Below are 21,651 nucleotides of genomic sequence, written 5' to 3' on the forward strand. Positions count from 1 at the left end.
TAGTATAAAACTCACTAGCCAGTGCATTTGTATTGACAAAAAGGAACTGGTGTTTCGTTTTGTTTGTCTAAGTTGTAGGAAGGTCTCTGAAAGTATTTTATTGAATCACTATTAGATATCCTATATTAGCCAGAGGGCAAACTGAAAATATAATACTTGTCATTTATCTTAATCCGCCCTTATTAATTACCTTAACTAGTCCTGCTTTGGAGTGACCAATCCTACATCCATTTAGCTGTAGATAAATTTAGAAACTAAATCAGAAGGGTTCCTTCCAGCTTTGCTCTTCAGAATTCAATTGATTTTCAAACGTAGGTACTAATCTCTTGGATGCGTTGCATTAGGAAGGTTGAATCAAAGTAAAATAAAAACTTCCTTGCTCTGTTTTCTCAGAATGGTTAGCATTGTGAACGACTCCGGAACTAGGCTCCATTCCAGAGCACCCCAAACTCAGGACCACAATTCCCGGAGGGGAGGACTCCCCCCGAACTCGCTCCCCACCTGGCCTGCCCGCCGGGCTCAGCAGCCATCTCTCCTGAGCTGTCTGGGGCATAATTCACACCTACGAAATGCATTTTCACTTCTGTGGCTGATTTTCTCCTTCGTCAAAAAGATTCACTTTGTTATAAAGCAGAAACTAACACACCATTGTAAAGCAATTATACTCCAATAAAGATGTAAAAAAAAAAAAAAAAGTAGAGCCAGAGCACGCCTTCTCCTCTCCCCGGGCTCATGCGGTGGCAGAAGTCAGGCCGGCTGAGCTGGTGGCCTCGGAGCTGGGGGTCCCTGCCCCATGCCCCCCTGCCGAGCGCACTGAGGCCAGGGCTTATGAGAAAGCTCTCCCTCTGTTCGCTCCTCAAGCACGGCTAAGTGCCATCCATTAAGATGAAGCAGGAGGATCGTAAAGGTGGTCAGATTTACGAGCTCCTTTTTTTACTGCCTCTGTCTCAACAGAGCGTGAGCCACAGAGCCATTTTCCTCCCAAGTGATCCCAGCCAAACGCTGGCTGCCCACGTGTCCTATCAGGCCACAGCCCCCTTCCAGCCGTGGGCACCTCCCAGGGAAAGTGGCTCCACCAACCCTGGGGTCTCCCCCAGGTTCTGCAGCCCATTCTTGTTTCACGGCTTAGAAGGCCCCAGGACTCTGCCTCACCCCTGCGCAGCCCACACACAAACCCACTACTTGCCCTCTAAACCGCTTCCTCCTCACCCCAAGGTGTTCTCTTGGACCTCAGAGGAAAGACTAGACTATGGAGGTGGATCCTGGCGGCTGTTCTTGGGTCATGGTCCTCTCCTCCAGAATCGCAAACCACGCAGGGGGTGTCCTGTGGGTGGTGAGACCCCATGACCCCCAGGGGCTTGGAGGGGACCCTCTATTTTCCCTGCATCACATATGTTGGGGGATGGTGACCCCAGCCAGAAGCCAGGCATTCAGCCCCCACCCAGACTCCCAAGTCCTGACATCTCGTTCAAACCCATCCCTGCCCTCTGTCCCCCATCCTGGGGCCTCAGGCCTCCACTGCTTCTCATCTGATCCACCCTCCCCTCTCCAGCCCCTACCAGAGTGGCCTTTCAGGAACCCAGATTGGATCACAGCACTCCCCTGCTAAAAGCTGGATGGCAAAAGCCTGAGAGGCTCTCTCTCCTTCACCTGGAGCCGCCTTGGCCACGAACCAAGCCCTGTCTGCGGATCCAGCCTTATCTAGGCCCCTCCTCAGCAATCCCTGCGCTCCAGCCCGTCAAACGCCTTGTCCTTTGTTACCAGAACATGCCTTGCACTCGCAGCTGCTCCACCTTTGCACCTGCCATCCTGCAAACTGCACCTATCCTTCTAGCAAATTCCTGCTCATCCTTCAAGCTGGGGCTCAAAGGTCCACTCCTGCATGAAGCCCTCTCCAACCTCCTATCTCAGTCAGCTCAAGCTGCCATAACAAAATGCCACAGACCGGGTGCTTAAACAACAGAAATGAGTTTTCTCGCAGTTCTGGAGGCCGGAAGTCTGAGATTAGGGTGCCAGCGTGGTCAGGTTCTGGTGAGGGCTCCCTTCCTGGCTTGCAGACGCCACCTTCTCCCTATGTCCTCACATGGGGCAGAGGGAGAGAGAATCTCCCTCTCGTCCTCCTTCTATAAGCCCACCAACCCTAATCAGATTAGGCCCCCATCCTTATGACTTTATTGAACCTTAATTACCTCCTGAAAAATCCACCTCCAAATATAGTTACGTTAGGGGTCATGGCTTCAACATATGAATTTGAGGAGGACACAATTTAGCCCATAGCACCTCCTCAGACGAAGCTGGTTACACCCTCCTCCAAAGCCATATTTGCTAGAGCAGGACATCCCTTTGTCACAGCACATTCATCCTTCATCCGCATTTGTGTCTCCTAACAGACATTTGATGAATTAATGGACTCCATGCCTCTACCCAGTTCCATTTCCTGCTCCTTCAGCATCACTTCCTCTGCGAGGAGGCCCTTGTCTCTCAGCAGATTTTGTGTGATAACCTGTCTGTCTCCCCAGCTGTGCCCAGAGCTCTGAGAAGGCAGGGGCCACTTCTCACTCACCTCTGGGCACTAGGCACCTTGCACAGAGCTGGCCTCGTGGGGAGCTTTCTGCTTCTGCTATGGGAGGACCTGCAGCTGCAGGCTGGACAAGGCCTTATTCCAATATTTCCCCAGCCCCAGGAGCCTCTGCGGTTTCCTCGGATCCTAAGAGGAGACCTTCCTGCTGCCTGCGCAGGAGAGCAGGTGTACACGCTAGAACAGGTCACTTTCCGTAGCCCTTTCTTTTTTCCTGCACTGGAGCAGACCGTTATTTTTAGCACCGCAGCAAAAATGAAAATCCCAATGCCATGTTTTTGGGTTTCCCTCCGGGTCTCCACAGGTGCATGGTGTATAAACGGCCCTACACCCGGGCCCAGAGAGTAGCTCCCCAGCTCACATAGGCTATTTATTTGATGTATCTACTTTTACTCCAGTCCAAAAGCATCAAGCTCCGGACCAAAGCATGAAGCCGTTGAGCCATTAATCATTGGGAACACGTTGAATAGGAACTTGATTAAAGCACAGTATGCGTTCCCCCAGACGAGGTTGCTTCTTTAATGTGACCACAGTGGAAGCTCAGCCTCCCCGGGCCTTGCTTTTACGCTGCGCCTCCTTGAGGGCTCCTGGGCCGGTTGTGGCGTCTCGCCAGCCTTTTGAAGGCCGCTGTCCGGGAGGGGTCTTGACCAGCGCAGCCCGGCGATTCTCAAGCAGGCAAACTTCCAAACAGCATCCAGGCGGCGTTGGGCTTCAGGGCACTTAGTCCGTAAGGGGCAATGGGGGGTACAGGCGTGAGCGACTTGCGGGCCCACGAGGCCCCTTGGGAGCCGGCTGTCCCCGCGATCCCGAAGCAGAACGCGCGAGGCGCCACGTGGCTGGGGAAAGCGCTGCCTTGAACCCCTTCCTCCGGCACCAACGAGTGCGGAGGCGGCGTGGCGCCCAGGGGTCACCGGGGCCGGACCGCCTTGTTCCCCAGGATTCCGGGGACCCAGCGCCCCGCGAACCACCCTGCAGGGTTCTCTCATTAGGTGCTCGGACCCTGGGCCGCAGAGACTCGGAGGCTCCGGCTCCCTCGACACCCCTGGTCCCTCCTTGGAGAGCACCTGAATGGGGCGTAGGGGAGAAGGCTGTGGATTCCAGCTCCGTTGACCGCCGGCCCCGCTTCGGGATCCCCGTCTGGGAGTCAAATTCGCCTCCTCCCTCTGTGCGTCCCCCCCTCGCCCCGGCACCCCAGCCGGGGAATCCAGTTCGGCCCGTCCCGCAGGAAAAAGTTGGCGGCCCCGCGCCGGGTAGCAGCGCCAACTCCGTGCACCTAGCAACACCTAGAGCTCCAGCTAGGAGAAGTAATCAAAAAGAAAAGGTTTTCCAGCCCAGGCGGGTGGACCAGCCGGGTCCTCAGCCCGGCCGCGGCCGCCTCTCCTTCCCTCCGCTCCCCGCGGGGTCCTAGCGCCCTGCACTGCGGGGCCGTGGGACCCCGGAGTACTGGGAGGGGCGGAGCGGGGGAGAGGTACTTTTGCGCGGAGTCGGTGAGGACGCCTGGAGATCAGAGAGAGTCGCAAAATCCCCGCGCTCCGGGCCTCTGCCCTCGAGCTCTCCACGCGGCAGTGTGCGCTGGGCCGCACGTCCCAAACTGCCCCCCACCCCTTCTCTACGCCGCCGCCTTCGGAGAGCCCGGACCCGGACAGGACTAGTTCTAGCTTTTAAAGCGAGTCTGCGCCAGAGAAGCTCAGAGACGAAGACTTGCCCACCCCACCCCCACCCCCAACCAATCCCACCCCCCTGCGCGGCGCCTGGGTGCTCCCGGACTCCCCGACAGTTTGCTGGAGTTGGGTGCCTGCGGAGGCTAGAGGAGGGGGCCCTGCCACCGACCACGTGTGCGCGGGGACGACAACTCTGCCGAGGGTGGGGCACCGCGCGCCGGTCGTGGTTCAGCTGGCGGCGCAGGAGGTAGTGGGCGTTGCACCGCGGCCCCTCCCCGCCAGCGCTGCGCTCTAGCCTCACTCGCCGCCCTCCGCAGACCGCAGGCGCTAAGACCCAGGAGGTGCTGCTCCGTCGTCGGCGAAGGTCCACGGCGGGTTTGGACACTAGAGGGCGACCACCAACCCGGTATAAATGCTGGGCCCGCGCGGGCCTCGCCATTCGCGACCGGGAGCCGAGCGGGCGCGAGCGAGTAGGGTCTCCGGGTGGGCGGCGGCAGCAGCGGCGCCCCGCGCAGGCTGGAGGCCGCCGAGGCTCGCCATGCCGGGAGGACTTTAGCTCCCCCATGGAGTCGGCCGACTTCTACGAGGCGGAGCCGCGGCCCCCGATGAGCAGCCACCTCCAGAGCCCCCCGCACGCGCCCAGCAGCGCCGCTTTCGGCTTTCTCCGGGGCGCGGGTCCCGCGCAGCCCCCAGCCCCACCTGCCGCCCCGGAGCCGCTGGGCGGCATCTGCGAACACGAGACGTCCATCGACATCAGCGCCTACATCGACCCGGCCGCCTTCAACGACGAGTTCCTGGCCGACCTGTTCCAGCACAGCCGGCAGCAGGAGAAGGCCAAGGCGGCCGCGGCCCCCGCAGGAGGCGGCGGCGACTTTGACTACCCGGGCGCCCCCGTGGGCCCCGGCGGCGCCGTCATGCCCGGAGGGGCGCACGGCCCCCCGCCGGGCTACGGCTGCTCGGCGGCCGGCTACCTGGACGGCAGGCTGGAACCCCTGTACGAGCGCGTCGGGGCGCCGGCTCTACGGCCGCTGGTGATCAAGCAGGAGCCGCGCGAGGAGGACGAGGCGAAGCAGCTGGCGCTGGCCGGTCTCTTTCCCTACCAGCCTCCGCCGCCGCCGCCACCACAGCACTCACACCCGCCGCCCGCTCACCTGGCCGCCCCGCACCTGCAGTTCCAGATCGCGCACTGCGGCCAGACCACCATGCACCTGCAGCCCGGCCACCCCACGCCGCCGCCCACGCCCGTGCCCAGCCCGCACCCAGCGCCCGCGCTCGGCGCCGCTGGCCTGCCAGGCCCCGGCGGCGCGCTCAAGGGGCTGGCCGTCGGGCACCCAGACATCCGCGCGGGCGGCGGCGGCGGCGGCGGCGGCGGCGGCGGCGGCGGCGCGGGCAAAGGCAAGAAGTCCGTGGACAAGAACAGCAACGAGTACCGGGTGCGGCGCGAGCGCAACAACATCGCGGTGCGCAAGAGCCGGGACAAGGCCAAGCAGCGCAACGTGGAGACGCAGCAGAAGGTGCTGGAGCTGACCAGTGACAATGACCGCCTGCGCAAGCGGGTGGAACAACTGAGCCGCGAACTGGACACGCTGCGGGGCATCTTCCGCCAGCTGCCTGAGAGCTCCCTGGTCAAGGCCATGGGCAACTGCGCGTGAGGCGCGCGGCGGCGGGACCGCCCTGGGCCGGCCGCTGGCTGGGACCCAGGGAGTGGTTTCGGGTCGCCGGATCTCAAGACTGCCCGAGCCGCGCAAGCCAGGACTAGGAGATTCCGGTGCAGCCTGAGAGCCTGGCCTGCCGCGCGTACCCCTGGCCTTCCTCTGCGCCCGACACGGTGCGTCTAAGATGAGGGGTCAGACAGAGAGGAGAAGCGCCGTGGGGCAGAGCCGGGAGCCCGGCAACTCTAGTATTAAAGGAATAACCCTGTGCCTTGGAAACGCAAACTCACGGCTCCGATTCCTACCGAGTAGGGGGAGCAAATATGTGCCTTGTCATTTTATTTGGAGGGTTCCTGACCTCGCGAGAGAAGAAGGGGTGCAGCCCCCGCCCCCAACCCCCAGCAGGAGGAAGGTTCAGGGAGCAGAGATCCCGATAAGCCGGCCCCAGCCGCTCCTGAGCGCCTATCCTTGGAGGGGAGGAAACACAGGGACTTGGGGCTTTGAACCTAAGGTTGTTCCCCTAGTTCTACATGAAGGTAGAGGGTCCCTAGTTCCTTGCCTCTAAACTCCCAGCCTGCAACAGGCTGGGCTCTTCTGGGCAGAGCTCACTGAGATGGGCGTCACCAGGTGACCAGTGGGAGCCTCCCGCCCCCAGTCAGATCAGAAAGCCAGGTCGTGGGTTAGGTATGAGGACGTATGTTCGTGGGAGTGGTGGCCTGGTGGGAGAGGGGAACCTAGAGATCTGGTCTGGGGGTTAGTAGGGGGGTGGTGAAGGGACACTGGGACCATCAGCCTTGTCTGTACTGTGTGTCGCCAGCATTGCCATACAAACATGAGGCACAATCCGTCCATCCCAGAGGGACCGAAGTTATGAGAAGCTTTCCAAATATTTTGCTTTATCAGCCGATATCAACACTTGTATCTGGCCTCTCTGTGTCCCAGCGGTGCCTTGTGCAATGTGAATGTGCACGTCTATGCTAAACCACCATTTTATTTGGTTTTTGTTTTGTTTTGGTTTTGCTCAGATACTTGCCAAAATGAGACTCTTCGTCAGCAGCTGCAGGGAGGGTCTGCGGCTCTCTTGCCTTTTGGTTTTGGGACTGCTTTCGCTCCCAGGGGAACCGAAGAGGTGAGGTGGGCCTCCCCTTTCCCCTCAGCTTTCCCTGGGGGTAGCTGTGGGCCTCGGTCCCCTCCAGCCCGGGCTGCCCACAGCTTTGTCCCCCGCAGAGGCCCTGGCTCCCGGTCTGGAAGGGAGGCGGCCTCAGCCAGCACTCACAGATCAGATCGCTGGGCCTGGGAGCAGGGAAGGCTGGCTTGGTTCTCTTCTTTGGGGAGAACATAGAGTTTCATGCTAGATGTTTTATGTATTATATCTATAATATAAACATATCAAAGTCAGTTTTGGTGTCTTTTTAAAACCAGAAAAGCTACTTCCAAGGTTTTCTGTGGGCCAGGTCACATTTGTAAATAATCACAGCATGTTCTCTGGCTGAGAGCCTGACTTTCATTAGCTCTCCACCCATCCTGAGCCCCTCTCTACATTAAAGGGGTGACTTCTCCCAACCAAGGCAAATAAATGCCCAAAGGAGGACAAGGCTCCAAGCAGAGAATGCCGAAGCCTGAAGAGTCTCTGGGTGTGTGGCAGGGGGAGGGGTGTGTGGGGTGTCACGGGGCGTCGGTGTGGCCTCTCATCAGCCCCTGGGAGGAGGAGAGGGACTCTAAGGGGGGGCCCTCTGCCTGAAGTCGCCACGGCCTCTCTGGGACTCGGGCAGGCCTGCCCCAGGGTTCCAGGCTCCAGGGCCCTCTGACCACACTTACTTCCAGATCACTGACAGCTCCAGCTCCGGAGCAGTGTCGCTCACACCTTCCTTTGCCCCAGCCCTCCGGCGGGACCGCGGGCGGGCAGGAAGAGGCCACAAGCGGTAGGACCGTCCACCCCTCCCCACTAGCTCTGGCCCATGTGGCTGCAGCCTGTCCCGGCGGGGCCGTGAAGGGAGCCCTCCACCCGGCCTTCCTCACCTGCCCTGCCCCAGCCCACCCAAGAAGGGGGACCCACCGCAGGCCTGCGCCGGATGTCCGGCCCTTCCTCACCTACTGCCCGGCAAGGAGCCAGCCCCAGCAAGTGCTTCCCCACTGTGCCCACCCTGGACCAAGCCCCCCACTCCAATGACCGCCCCGTGAGGACAGGCACCCGGAAGGCCCTTAGCAGCGGTGATGGCCAACCAAGGGAGGGCACGCCCTTAGGCCTGAAAAACCAGGGCCTTGGGGGGAGGTAGCCCAGGAGGCTGGCAGGACTTTCAGAGTTGACCCTCTCTGAGGGTAAAAGGCAAAACCCTTTACCTTCTGTTTTCCCCTGCAGAGCGTTCGCTTGAGCAGCTGACAGTATACGCCAATGTGGGCTGTGACCGTTTCAAGAAATTACACATTCTTTTCAAATTCTGAAAGTTTTTGCCTGTGTGGTTAGCCGGGTGACTTGCCCCCTTCCCGCCCCACACCCCCACCCCCTCGGCCGCCCTCTGTCTCCCCGTCCGGTGTCCTGCCTCCTCCACACCCATGGCCGCCCTCGGCGGAATAAAGGCCGCGAGCCCTGATGAGGAGGCGGCAGCCTGCCCCGCCGCCTGGGAACCAAGGACGCAGAGCCCCACCGCCTGCCTAGAGGCCTGGGGCAGGCCACAGCTTGCTAGGCCCCAGCAAACCCTCTCTGAGTTCAGTGCCAATTCCAGTTTTTCTTGTTTGAGGGGGCCAAGCCTCGGCTTCCCCCTTTGCCCCCAGAACAGATCCCAAGACAAGTGGGGGAGGGGCACCCCTCTTGCCCTCATTCCTCCCCCTCGTGTCCCACTCTCCCATCTCCAGGGGTTTCCTCTTTCAAAGCTGTCAGCTCACAAAGGGGCAACGCTCCTGCTGCAGATCCCGAGGTCCAAGGCAGGCTTTGTTGGGGACAAGTCAGCCCCAGGAAAGGGATGGGGCCAGTGGGGTCCCCAGTAGACAGAGAAGCCTGCTTGCGGGGAGAGGGCAGCATGGGGTGAACCTGCCCAGCACGTGCTCTGTGCCCAGTCAGAGGGGTCCCCAAGTGGGTGGCTCCTCACCCCTCACTGCTTCCTGAAGGGCCCCCCACGGTTCCCCTCCTGACTGCAGCCTTCATGAAGACCCACTTCAAGTGCCTGGCACCGAACACACACCAAGTATTTATTGGATGCCTACTGTGTACCAGGGGAAATGCACAACCTTGTGGGCCCAAGATGAGCTTCAAGGGTGACAGAGCAATAAGGGGGAGTTCAAAGTGTGAGTAGAGACCACCAAGGAAGGCTTCCTGGAGGCAGCAGCTTTGACCAAGACCTGGCCACGGACCAAGTCCAACATGCCTGGATGCCTCTCTCTTGTACTCTCCCATGGGAGGCAACAGGGAACTCACGTCCTCAGTAGGCCACTCGAGCCCATTGTCCCCTGAAAGCACTGTTCAGGAGAGCCAGCCTCCAGGGAAGGAGGAAGGGCAGAAGGGAGAGAGGGAGGCGCCCCTTTGCACCAGATGCCTCCTAATGGTTGAGCAGTGTCACGATGTCACCCTTATCTCTTGGATCTCCTGGGAATCTGTGAACATGGGGTTTGGCCCTGACACCCGTGATGAGCCATTGGGACTGATGAGGAGTGTCTGCCCCTCCCAGGTCTTCCGCCCCCTCCTTCCCAGGCAGGAAGCCACTCACGGAACAGGTCAAGGGGGAGCAGAAACCCGGACCTTGCTCAGCCATGAAACCTCACCTTCCAGGCACCCTCAGGCCTTCCACAGACATGGGGCAGCATCCTTGCCTGGGCAGAGGCGATATCCCATTTCTTTCTTTCCTACGCTGGCGGGAAGGGCAAGGCTTTACTCTTCTGTCCTTTAAACGAAACTAAACCACAAGCACCTTTGAAAGATTTCTTGTCTCTGTGAGAGACTTGTGCTCTCTCCCTTCTCTGGACATCCCTGCTTCTCCCCTCCCCCATACCCCTGTCTGTGGATGGAGGATTTGACGTAAGCAGAGACACAGGAAAGATACCAATTCACTATCAAAGCATCCTAGCCCCATCCCAGAGCAATTAAAAAGCCAGATGGAATCTCTGGGAAAACGGCATTAATAACGCAAACAATCTGTGCAGGCCGGCAGGGACCCAGGGGCTGTGGGCGGGGGCGGGGGGAGGCTGGGGTGCTGGAGCATGAGCTTAAAGCAAGGTCTCAGCCACGTTGTGGCTAACCAGGGATGAGGCCATCACAAAAAGCATGTATGCCTAGGTCTGGCCACAGCTGGGCTGTCCCCTCTAGCCCCTCAAAGGCCCACGGTGCATCCTGGATCCTGGTCACTGTAGACGGAGCCAGACAAATGTGGAACCCATTACCCAGGCAGCCACAGCCTCGGCCAGCCCCATTCTGGCACCCAAGAGCTTTGCTTCTCTTCACTTTTATTTGTATTTATTTTTCTAGCCTTCTGACCCCACCCATCTGAAACAGACCTCCCCAGGTGCATGTCTCCCAAAGATGCACTTCCTCTTCATTAGCTGTGTCCAAACCTACTGCCCATACCTGAGGACAGCGGGCTCCCCCCTGGGGTTGGGGACCTCAGTGGGGCCTGAACCCCAGGGGCTCCCCTTAGATTACAGAATGGCAGGCAGCTCTGGCAGGACCAGATGAGCTCTTAGAAGCTGGCATGGTTGCTAGGGGAGCAGGGGTCCATACCGCCTGGCGGCCTTGTGGGACACAGAAGGGGCTGAATGAGAACCACAGGAAAAGAACTTTCTGATGCTCTGAAGCCTCTTCTAGGCAGAGCCAAGACAGAGTCTTCCATAGCCCCGTCTTGCACACCAGGGTTTGGAGCCCCACCCAGCGCGGACTTAAAGGTGTGGTTTTCTTATATCCATCAAGATGGGATGCGAGTTTGTGTTTTACAAACATCCTTTGTTTCTTACATACCCAAAGAGCCACTTTCTGAACTTCATCTTCTCCTTCCCTGTCCCCACCCTCCACCCTCACCTTCACCCTCACCCCCACTGGAAACTGTTCTCCTCAAGGTCACCATGAGCTCCGGGAGTCCCATGAACTCGCCTGGGATCCTGCCTTTCTTGGTCTCTGGCTGAATCTGGCCCCAGTGGACGTCCAGTGTCTGGCCCACAGCAGGTCTTCAACACGTGTGTCTGAAAGCACAGATCTCTCTGCAACTCATCTCTCTCCTTCAAAAAACATTCACGTACTCTCCTCTTCATGCAGGGGTCTGTGGGGTTGGCCTGAGGTCCACCAAGCAGGGGTTTGAGGGTTGGGAGGCAACACAAGGGCACCGGAGATAAGGCTCCACTGTGCCGGCCCTCTTTAGGGGAGCTGTTGCTTCTACAAAGTTAATTTTTAAATGCAAGAATCCTAAGAAAGGTAACTTATCCAGTTCTAGATAATCCTCCACACCTCTGAGTGATTAGCTTACCACCAGGTCTAGCCAGGCCCCAACGAGATGGTCATGTTCGTGGGGAGCATACAGGGAGAAGGTGGGATTCCAGGAAGACGGGGGAGAGGAGGACGAGGCAGTGCAGTGCGTCCCAAGCCTGCTGGGGCTGCTCAGAGACGCCGGGCAGCTGGGGCCACAGCGTTTCTGCTGTAAAGGTCTATCAGCCTTTGTGTCTCCCCTTTTGTGTCTCTATAGGATGACTGGCAAAGTCATTTTTGACAGACAGGCCCGAGAGTGGGAACATCAGGGACCAAATGTGGTGGCCTAGGGCCAGGACATGTCACCCGACGACCAGGACAAGGTTGAAAGGGAACAAGCGGGGCCAGTCCCAAGCCCTCTTGGATACGAAAATAATTCTGCTTCTTGGCAATGGCAGCCAGACTTTCACCAGAAAGCAAGCCTGTCCTTCCTGAGCAGCCCCTGGTCCCACCCTACCCAGACAAGGAAGCCTTAGCGAGTCCGCCCCTTCCCCCAGCCAACCTAAGCGCTCTCCCCTGTCCCCGGTGCCCCCCAGGAATCTGAGCTGCTCTGGCTGGTGAGGAAACGTGGCTGATTTATGGCGGCCCTTCTTGCAGGCACGCTGGGCAGTCATCTCGGCTGGATGCGACAGCACAGTCCCTACCCAGAGAACGTGGACGAGGGGTGTCAGGGCTGCGGTGCCTGCCCCAAAGGGAGCCACTGTGGCCTTCAAAGTCAGGTTCGGACCCGTCTGAAGTAGCCTCCTCAAGGGATTTACAATTTGCAAACACGTTTTATTTGATTCCTCAGTTTTGCTGGAGCAATTACAGTGACTCAGCATGACAAAACACTCCGAACACTACGGTGTCTACGCGCTGTCAGGAAATGTGTTTGCTTCACTGTTTTGCCTGGTGCGGCAACGTTTTAAAAATAGACTCATTCACTGTACTTGAAGTCAATTTGTTCCAAATTTTCCCACTAATTTGATTTTAATCTGATACTTAAAATTCGTGTGACCACATTCCCACTGATTTATAGGGAATAAGCCTTACCTGGCAGTAGTTTAATTGGCCTTAACCCAGGAGTCCACAGGACAAAGGATTTACCCTAGGACAATTGGAAGACACTGGAGCGTGTACTACTTAACTATACGTCTAATTCAGCCTTGCAAGTGCCGCTCGCCTGGGGCCGGTAACAGTGAGTGTGGGCTGAAGACCACACTGCTCTTCTGCACAGCCCTGGCGCATAGTAGGTCAATAGTCCTCGCTGAGCAGGTGCATCCAGCCCAGCTGTCCTGGCACGATGCACCCACCGCTGAGCTGGGTGCTAGAGGAAAGCAATTTGTTCACGCGTGATAAATAGAAGTTTCCTCTTTCTCCCATCCTGTGATCGGAATGGGCCACGGGAGGTGTGCCTGCGGCACCGGCACCAACCAACTCCTGGCTTTGCCTCTTACTGTCTGTGGGGCCCTCACCAAGTCTCTTCGTTTCTCTGGGCTTCCGTTTCCTTTTATGCAAAACATATGCAAAACTAGCCCCACATCATCCAGTTGTTGTGAAAGGTAAACAGGCAAAGCTTGTGAGACGCTTGGCTCAGTCTAAGGAGATTGCCATCGCTCTGTGTTAGGGCAGGAGGCAAAGTGGGCACAGAGGCCACGCCCAGCCCCTGAAAATTCTCCCGGAAGGAGACGGTCGTCTGGATAATTTAGGGCAACATCCTTGTACCCAGAACAACCAAGTTACCAAAGTCCTTTTACCGTTGCTTAGATTTTTCTTTTTTCCAGGATACCTTCCACTTGCTTAGGAAACACTTAACAAGTTCCTCCTGGGTGCACAATCCTCTTGCCAGTGACCTTGAAGGCTGAGCCGGAGGTCAAACCCTCCTCCGCTGCTCTCACAGAGCAGGCAAGGATGCCCCTTGCGCTTGTCACAGTAAAAGATTCCTGATACCAGTGCAGAATCCCAGGGGGTGAGTCCTGGTCAGTGAGGACAAGCATTCTCACACCTGGGGGGCATCAGCCTCCTCAGAGCCTGAAAGACACCCCGTCCTGCTCCGCTGGGCCTCCCCACTAACTCCTTTCCATTTGGGAGGCTGGGACCTCAGCGACTAGGGTGGCCCTGCCTCCCCCATTACTGGTGGATGGGAGTGGAAGGTACACTTGTGTGTCTGTCGGCGGCAGGGAGACACCCCCCACCCCCCCTTGTCTCCCTCAGTTCCCCGCTGGGTCATAGCGGCACTTGGCCAACTGGCTGGTTCCCATCTGCCAACCCAGCTCGAGCCCAGGAAGTGAGGAGGGAGGCTGGCCTCTGCCCTGGGGGGCGGCCTGGCTGAGCTCACACGACCAAGGCAGCCCCTGGGGTCCTGGAGGGGTGAGGAAGCCTTCCCCAGAGCTGGGGCCACCAGTAGGAAAGAGCTCTGGAACCTACCCTGCTTCTCCCTGGGCTGCTGGGAATGCCACCCCCCGAGAGTAATCTGGGTTAATAAGCAAGCTCCTCGGGCGAGGAAGGAAGGTAGCCTTCCTCTGGGACACCTCCACCACAGGAAGAGGGAGGGAAGGGAATGCCACTTGTCGAGGGAGGGAAGCAGGGATGGGTCGTCCACAGCCGGGTCAGCTGGGCTTGGCCCCGGAAAGGAGAGAGGGCAGGTCCGGTCTGGGGCAACTCCCTGGGGAGAGGGTGGCCATGGGGTGTGGGCACGGGTACAGGTGTGAGCCGTGAGCGTACAACCTTGACGCCAATTCTGAGCCTTGGGCTGGAGGAGCTTTCAGGCCCAGGAGGGGTGAAGGGTCCTCCCAAGAGCAATTCCGAAGCTCACCACGGCCCGACCTCTATTTGAGGAGCATCTCTTCTGGCAGAGGGAGAGGCACGTGAGCCATGAACCAGGTCCCTGAGCCGAGGGGAGCTGGGGACAATGGCTCCGAGCCCGAATTGTGTCAGAGGCAAGATGAGCGTCCTGAGTGATGTGCTGTTTATGTAATTACGTGGGGCAGCACTGCCCAGGGTGTGTGTGAACCGAGCTAGAAAGGAGAACAGCTCTCTCCTGTTCTCTACTCACCAACCGGGCTGCACCCCAGGCTCCCCGGAGGCCCAGGTGCTCGCCAAGGAGCCCAGTCTGCCAGGACCAGGGATGAGACCAGGGCAGGGGCAGGATCGGCACCTGGGCCCCTACACTCTGCATCCAGTGGGAGAGTTTCACCCTCTCCAACCCCAGATCCACCCAGGGGAGTGAAACGCTCGTGTGTTCCCAAGACTCTCCTTACTGGCTGTATTCCATGCCACCCTCCCCCTCCCCTGCCTCCACCCAACATTCTTCAACTTAATTTACTCGAGTTTTTAATTTTTTTAATTAAATCAACTGCACGTCGTTTGGAACATCTTTGAGAATTTCAGAAATTGGAATGGCATGCCAGAGACATTGCAGAGCCAGGTTAGGGGGCCCTCACGACCCATCCCCTGTCTTCACTCATCATGGCCTGAGAGATCTCTTTCCGCTTTCCGCATGAGACAAGCCTCAGGATGGCACTCCCGCAGCACAGCGGTTTGAAGGGACCTGCTGCTGGGGGTGGGGGAATGGTTACACAAGGGCTGGGTCTGCATCCCCACCCACCGGAGGCGTGAGACCATAAGTGCCCTCGCCTCACCACACACCGGCTGTGTGACCAATCCCAGGTTTAGCAGCCTCTCTGTTTGAGCGTGTCTGAGAGGTGTGCCGAGATTCCCAGAAGCAAGATGATGAATGGGTGTCCCTGCAGAACAGAGCAACCACAAGAACCTGATCCCAGAACGAGTCACACTAAGGAGGACCAGGACTGGGCCACCTGGCAGCGGAGAGGGGAGGGTGAGTCAGAAACAAACTACCCACCTGCCAGCCAGGTCTCTTTCCTGCCCAAGAGAGCTCAGGCTTGGAAGCCAGAGGGCTGTAGGATCAAGGGTTGGGTGTTTCTCCTCCTGCCTCTGGAGCCCAGCTTCTAGATCCTTGCCATTCAGGTTGTAGGTGATGCTGGCGGGCTGTTCAATCAGGGACATCAGTGCTCCTTGGCTTATCTTGGGGCCTGGGGTTGAAGGACCCTCAGGTGGTGATGGCATCATCAAGATTTCTTCAGCTATGGCAAAGGGACACTCCAGCATCACCTCCTCTTTCAGATTCCCCCACCCCAGCCGGGATCAGACCATATCAGCCAGTGAGTCAGTAAGACTCCATCGAGCACCCCTGAGGGCTGAGATGGGAGCCCAGCCACAAGGAGACCAGGGTCAGAGGAGAGAAGAGGCATAGAATCTAGGAGGAGGATGTCACCGTCTGTACCGAATCAGGGCAGGACACCCACCCACCCATGCCACTGCACCCCCCGTTGACTGTGGAGGGACCCTAGGGAATGGCGTTCTGCTATCTCCCAGTGACTGGTCAGCAAGGCCTGCAAGAGGGAAGAAGGAACAGGAGGCTGAAGCTGTGGTCATCTCAGGGCTGCCCAGATAGTTGCTAAGAAGGCAGGAGTGAGCTGTAGGGGCAGGGGAAAGGCAAAGTTTGATTTTTCACCTGTTTCTCGTGTCTTTTGCTCTATTGAACTTGGCATTGTACAACATCATGGCCCTTGGCCAAGAGCACACCGGGTCCAGAATCTCTCATCAGTATCCTTTGAACTCTGGGTTGTCTGAAACATGGAGCTGTGTTACCAAAGCACAACTAACCATCAGTTGGTTCAGTGCATCCCTCATACATTCATTCATTGGTTCCAGAAAATTCTTACCCATTAATCCTTAAAACATTGCCTCTGCTCCATTTCCTCTCTCCTCTCCATCAGGGACAATATTAATCACATGTTATACCTTCTCTTCCTCTTTATCTCATAGGATCTCTTCCATCGTGTCTTCTTTTTGTCTCTGTGTGCTACATTTGTGATAATTTCTTCTGACTTCTCTTATAATTTCCTAATTCTCTTCTCAGCTGTGTTTCCTCAGCTATTAAACCTGTCCATGGAGTTCTTAATTTTGGTTATTGTAGCTTTCACATCTAGAGATCAACTTGATTCCTTTGCAGATATGCTATGTTACTTTTCATAGATTCTCATTCCCTGCAATTATTTTTAAGCATGTCATATTTCTTTAAACGTGATATGCACAGTTCTTTCATAGTTAATAATTTACGTCGTAAGGGTCTATTTCTGTTTTCTGTTGATCCTTCTAGTTTTTGCTCTAGTGCCTTATTTTCTTGTGTGTCTGATCTTTGACTATGTTTAGGTCATTGTTTTAGAAAAAATTGTTTGCAAGAAAAATTTTTGATTTATCACCACAGTACCTGCCACTTGAGAGCACTTTTATTTGCTCTTGCCAAACATCGAGGAACACTACTAGTTCAGGACCACCTTAACCCACCTTTGAGGATAGCCCACCTAGGAGATGAGACTTAGATTGCAAGATGATGTGAGGGCTGGTCTACTTCTGGTTCACGCATATCCTGAGGGTGTAGCACTTTGGAGTTCCACATCAATGTGGGATGGTGTCTTATTATATGGCCCCACCTGTGTGAGCCCTGAGATTTGATTTCTGTCTGTCTCATTTCATGAGGCCGTCAAAATGAAACTCAAATCTGTTGGTATCAGACAATGCCTCAAGGAAAACAAGTGGCTTTTCCTCTTGCTTACCTGTCCGGATTCCTGTTCCCCCCAAGTTTGGCCTGACAATTCCCTTTGGTACTGCCAACTCTTCAGTGCTTCGAATGTTTTAAAAATTTTTATCCAGCATTTTCAGTTGTTTTCAGTGCGAGGATGGGCCCAAATCATTTAGCCTGCTGTTCATTACTGGAAGCTGGAAGTTCTCTGTCAGTCACTCAGCAAGCATTGGTGAGGTGCCTAGTGTGTGCCCGGCACTGTGCCGGGCAGATCAGCAAACCAGACAGACAGAGGGGGCTTTTGTGGCGCTCACCGTCTCTCTAGGGAGACAGACAATAAACAGGGAGTTACTCAGCTGATTAGTTAATTACAGCTGTGATGAGGATTGTGAAGTACGGAAACTCAGGAGGGATGAGAAGGAGCCCTTGCTCGCTTCGTCGGCTCAAGGAAGTCATCCCCGAGGGATAGGATTTTTAAGGTGAGATTGGAAGAATCGGTGGGATTTATAAGCAGTCGGGGGCTGGATTGACAGAATCCAGGCAGAGGGAATAGCATATACAGATCTCAGCAGTAGGAAGGAGCGTGACATTCTAGGTACTGAAGAACATCCAGTGTGGCCACCGTACCTGGCACGGAGGGTGGAGGATGAGAGGTGAGGCCAGAGGGCAGCTGGGTCAGACGATCAGTCTCTCACAAGCAGGGGTTCAGACTCCGGTCAGTATGCCAAGTGCAATAAGAGCCGTGGAGAACGTCAAGGTCAGGCTTGCTTATTATCAACCCTCTGCTGAAGTGTGGGGGATGTGAAAGGGCATCAGTCAGGCCAGCGAGGGGGCTTTGCAGCACAGAGGTGGACGGATTCAAGAGATGTTTCGGGGATAAGAGAAGAAGGATTTCTACCCAGTTTGACCTCAGAGTGGTCCCAGGATGCCTTCCCGGATCCTGCTGGGTATTCTTCATTTGCTCTCGGGTCCACGCAACACCTCCTCTCTGCCCTGGGAGCCTGGCCTGTGTGGGCCACACCGAGGACCTCCCGGGCCTCTGGCTTCCTGTTGGGTTTGGCCAATGGTAGGTACCAGCCGGAGATCAGAGGGAGGAAGAAGAGAGAGATTGGGGCGTTTTATCTCTGTTCTCTTTTGGCTTCAGCACCCCATCTGCCTGTCCACAAGACTACAGGCCCCCTCGGGTAAGCCTGTGCTCTGCCCTCCATGGGTCCAGCTCTCATGGGGCTCTGGAAGCACGAACTCCTTGCCTCACCCCTGGAGCCCTAGGCTGGTGACCCCTGCTGCTGTGGCTAGTCTCTGGGGACCTTGACATCCCTCCTTGATTCCCTCAACCCGGTTCACACTCCACGAATGGTCCCTTTGTTAACATCCCTCTATTGGAAGCATCCAGGCTGAGTCTGGTTCTCTGCCAAGGACCCTTGAGTGACCATCAATACTCAGGTTTTTTTTGCTTTAAAGAATCTGGAGAAGCAAATCTGTCTGGGAATCCTGGAGAGGGGCCAGTCCCTCGTGGCAGCCAAAGGGGTGGTGTCCGAGCCACATGAAGGCCCTGCCGCCATCTGTGTTCCATAAACAAACACCCGCGTGCGTGCAGGGTGAGCCAGAGCCCAGTGACAACCACGGCTGTGACAATTTTATAGAGCCCCAGTATCAGAGAGGACAGAGGTAATTAGGAAAATCATAAACATATCTGGTGTCTTCTGTTTGGCCGCTGGGAGTTCCAGAGGCGTTGCTTTCCAATCCGCAGTCTCATTCAGGTTCCAGACACTTCTTAAAAAAAAGTGTCCGAGCGGCGGGGGTCAAAGTGCATCTGATTTCTGGGGTGGATGTGATGGGCCCAGTGCTGAGTGCAGTTCCGGAAGAACGCACACCCCCTCTCCCTGCTCTTTCCCTCCCTCCCCTCTGTCTCCTGCTTCCCCCGCCTCGCTCCAGAGCTGAAGCTCCTTCCCTTCACTTTCACTTTGGAGATGTGTGCTGGGAATGTGAGCCTCTACTCAGAGGTTGACAGATGTTGAGAAATGGGCTCCCAAACACCTTGGGTTCATTCCCGCCCATTCCCCGCAGGCCTCTGTGCTGGGCACTCGGGCACAGAGCCGAGGGGAAGGCGAGAAAAATGAAACGCATCCTCGTGGTAGAGGTTGCCTGGGTGGAGGTGGGGGGGGAGGGTCAGGGAAGGCCCCCCGGGGAGGCAGTGCTCAGGGGGGACCAAGGTAACAAGAAAGATCCAGGCACTCAGAGGACTTCTCCAGGTAGAGAAACAGAGCAAAGGTCCAGGGGAGGGTCATCGAGCCTGATGAGGGGGAGGGGCAGAAGATGAGGCCGGAGAGCTGGGCAGAGACCAACCCTCTGGTGGCCTTGGAGTGGGGCAGCCCCACGTCCCAGATGACATGAAGCAGCCCTAGCTTACTCCCCTGTCCCAGCATAACTGTTTATAGCATCCCCTTTGACTCACAAAGTACCCCTGCTTATTCAATAAATGACACGGTCACCCTACTTATAGGGTAGGGCAAAGAAATCTAGATTTTTCATATTTTAACGACAATGGGAAGCCATCAGAGGATATTAAGCACGGGAGGGACAGGGTCCAGGCTTTTTCCTTCATTCACCAAATATTTACTGAGTTACCCTCCTCAGCTCCAGGGCACAGCAATGAGCCACGCTTAGCAGAACTTCTGCTCTCATGGAGCTTACATTCCACTGTTAGAAATGCCGACACGTGTCTAACAAAATTAACTAACTCTCCACTCTCAGTGCCCTTGACAAGTCAAGGTGCCCGTTGGACAGATAGAAAGATGAAGCCAAAAGAGCATCCTGCTGATTCTTTTTCTAAATTTAATAATTGGAAAATCATAAGCTACTTCCCATGAAGTCTGCTCCCAAATTTACCCCTGAGGGAGGTCTCCGTGGGGAGCCACTTGCAGTATGGGTTGCCCTTGACTCCCCTCTCACCCACATACCTAGGCTTCCATGGTTGGCGGGCCTAGCTGTGTGCTGGTTGCTCTGACCGGGCCCTCACTCCAGGCTGGTCCTTAGCTCTAGGTAACAGGCTTCCAAATGCTCGCAGAATCCTAGCTTGAGTGATCTAAGGAGAAAGGAGCATATGACACTGGCACATCTCACCCAAAATCCTGCCTCTCTGCCAGGGATCCAGGCATAGGGCCAAGTGCAGTGAGGAGGACAAAACTTGGCCAGACATGTCTTCAGGCACAGCTGGATCCAGCAGCCTGACTATGTCATCAAGAGTCCTCTCTCGTGCCATTTCCTGGTTTACCATCCTCTGTGCTGCCTTCAGTCTCCTGTTAGAGGTTCCCAGTGACCCAAGGCCTCCAAACAGATACCCAGCAACCCAGAATAGAGCTTCAATTTTTTTTTTCTTTAAATCTTTGGCTGTGTTGGGTCTTCGTTGCAGCACGTGGGCTTTCTCTAGTTGTGGCGAGTGGGGGCTACTCTTTGTTGCGGTGCGCAGGCTCTAGGCGCACGGGCTTCAGTAGTTGCAGCACGCAGGCTCAGTAGTTGCGGCGTGAGGGCTCTAGGGCACGTGGGCTTCAGTAGTTGTGGGCTCAGTAGTTGTGGCGCACGGGCTTAGTTGCTCTGCGGCATGTGGGATCTTCCCGGACCAGGGATTGAACCCGTGTCCCCTGCATTGGCAGGTGGATTCTCAACCACTGCACCACCAGGGAAGTTCCAGTTTTTGAATAGTTCCATCAAAAATCCTGGAACTAGATTCTCTTGGACCATAGGCTCCTCACTGAACAGCTACTATCTCCAGGAGGATGGAAGACACTAATTGGCCAATCCTGAGTCATGTTCTTACCCCTGCCATAAACCCTTTGGGAGGGGGAGCCAGCCTCACTCATACTGCAAGGAATGAGAGTGGGGGAGAGGGAGGTCCTCCAAGGAAAATCCAGGTGTTTTGGCTGGAATGAGAAAAAATGAGGCAGGCAAAACAGCTGGTGTCCACTGTACCGGTGTCCCTGAAAGAGATAGAGCCTGTGGAGAGTGAAGATGACTCAGGGTGACTCCTTGCTTCCAAAGAAAAAGCGAGTTCACCACCCTGGTGGAGGCAAGTGGGGGGTTTCTGGCAACAGCTGTTGTGATTGGGGTCCCAGATCCCTTCCTTACTTCTGCCCCACCTCAGGCTACCAGCAACCTCTCCCCACAGGCAACACAGGTCCTCTGGGCTCCAGGCTATCCCTGAGATCTGTGACTCTAGCCCATGGAGGCGGGGCTGCTGGGGACACACGGGGCGATGGACAGCTGTCCCAAGAGAGACTTCAGAGGGGCTCCAGGCAGAAGCCCCCCGTACTGCTCCCACCCAATACCTACCTGGGGGGGAGATGAGAGGCTGAGAGGTATAACCCGAGGCCTCTGGGGTCACAGGCTCCTGTCCCCCATGGGCCCCTGCAATACCTTGATCCTAGACCTTCCGAGGCCTCCAGCCCTGGGGTGGGAATTCTGTGTCCTGATCCCTAGGACCAGAGTTGGGGGAGGGGGAAGGAGTATGGTGGGGGGATGGGGGTGCTGGCTACGTAGGGGAGGTTAGGAGAGGACTCCTGCCCTTCTTGCTTTAGGAAGAACCTCCAAAGGAACAGGTGAACCCTCACACTCCTTGTCACCTGACCTCAAGGATGCTGCTTGATGGCAGGGAAGGAAAGCCTTTCACTGGGTACCAGTGGCCTGCAGATGGCTTTTGTAAGTTTCTCAGCTGCTCCAGGGATGGCCCCACACCA

The 21,651-nt window shown here is 56.5% G+C and overlaps 1 protein-coding gene across 1 annotated transcript; it reads left to right on the forward strand.

The window, feature by feature from the left end:
* The first annotated feature begins 4,658 nt into the window (after positions 1 to 4,658).
* CEBPA (CCAAT enhancer binding protein alpha) lies at positions 4,659 to 7,289 on the forward strand. The gene has a single exon (XM_032614719.1). The coding sequence runs from the start codon at positions 4,803 to 4,805 to the stop codon at positions 5,889 to 5,891; it is 1,089 nt and encodes a 362-aa protein (XP_032470610.1). The 5' UTR covers positions 4,659 to 4,802; the 3' UTR covers positions 5,892 to 7,289.
* The last annotated feature ends 14,362 nt before the right edge of the window (positions 7,290 to 21,651 follow it).

This window comes from Phocoena sinus, chromosome 19, assembly GCF_008692025.1.
Source record: "Phocoena sinus isolate mPhoSin1 chromosome 19, mPhoSin1.pri, whole genome shotgun sequence".
Taxonomy (NCBI): Eukaryota; Metazoa; Chordata; class Mammalia; order Artiodactyla; family Phocoenidae; genus Phocoena; species Phocoena sinus.

Bases quoted from the DNA above. Each gene is read 5' to 3' on its own strand.
- CEBPA (XM_032614719.1), top strand. From the start codon at position 4,803: ATGGAGTCGGCCGACTTCTACGAGGCGGAGCCGCGGCCCCCGATGAGC.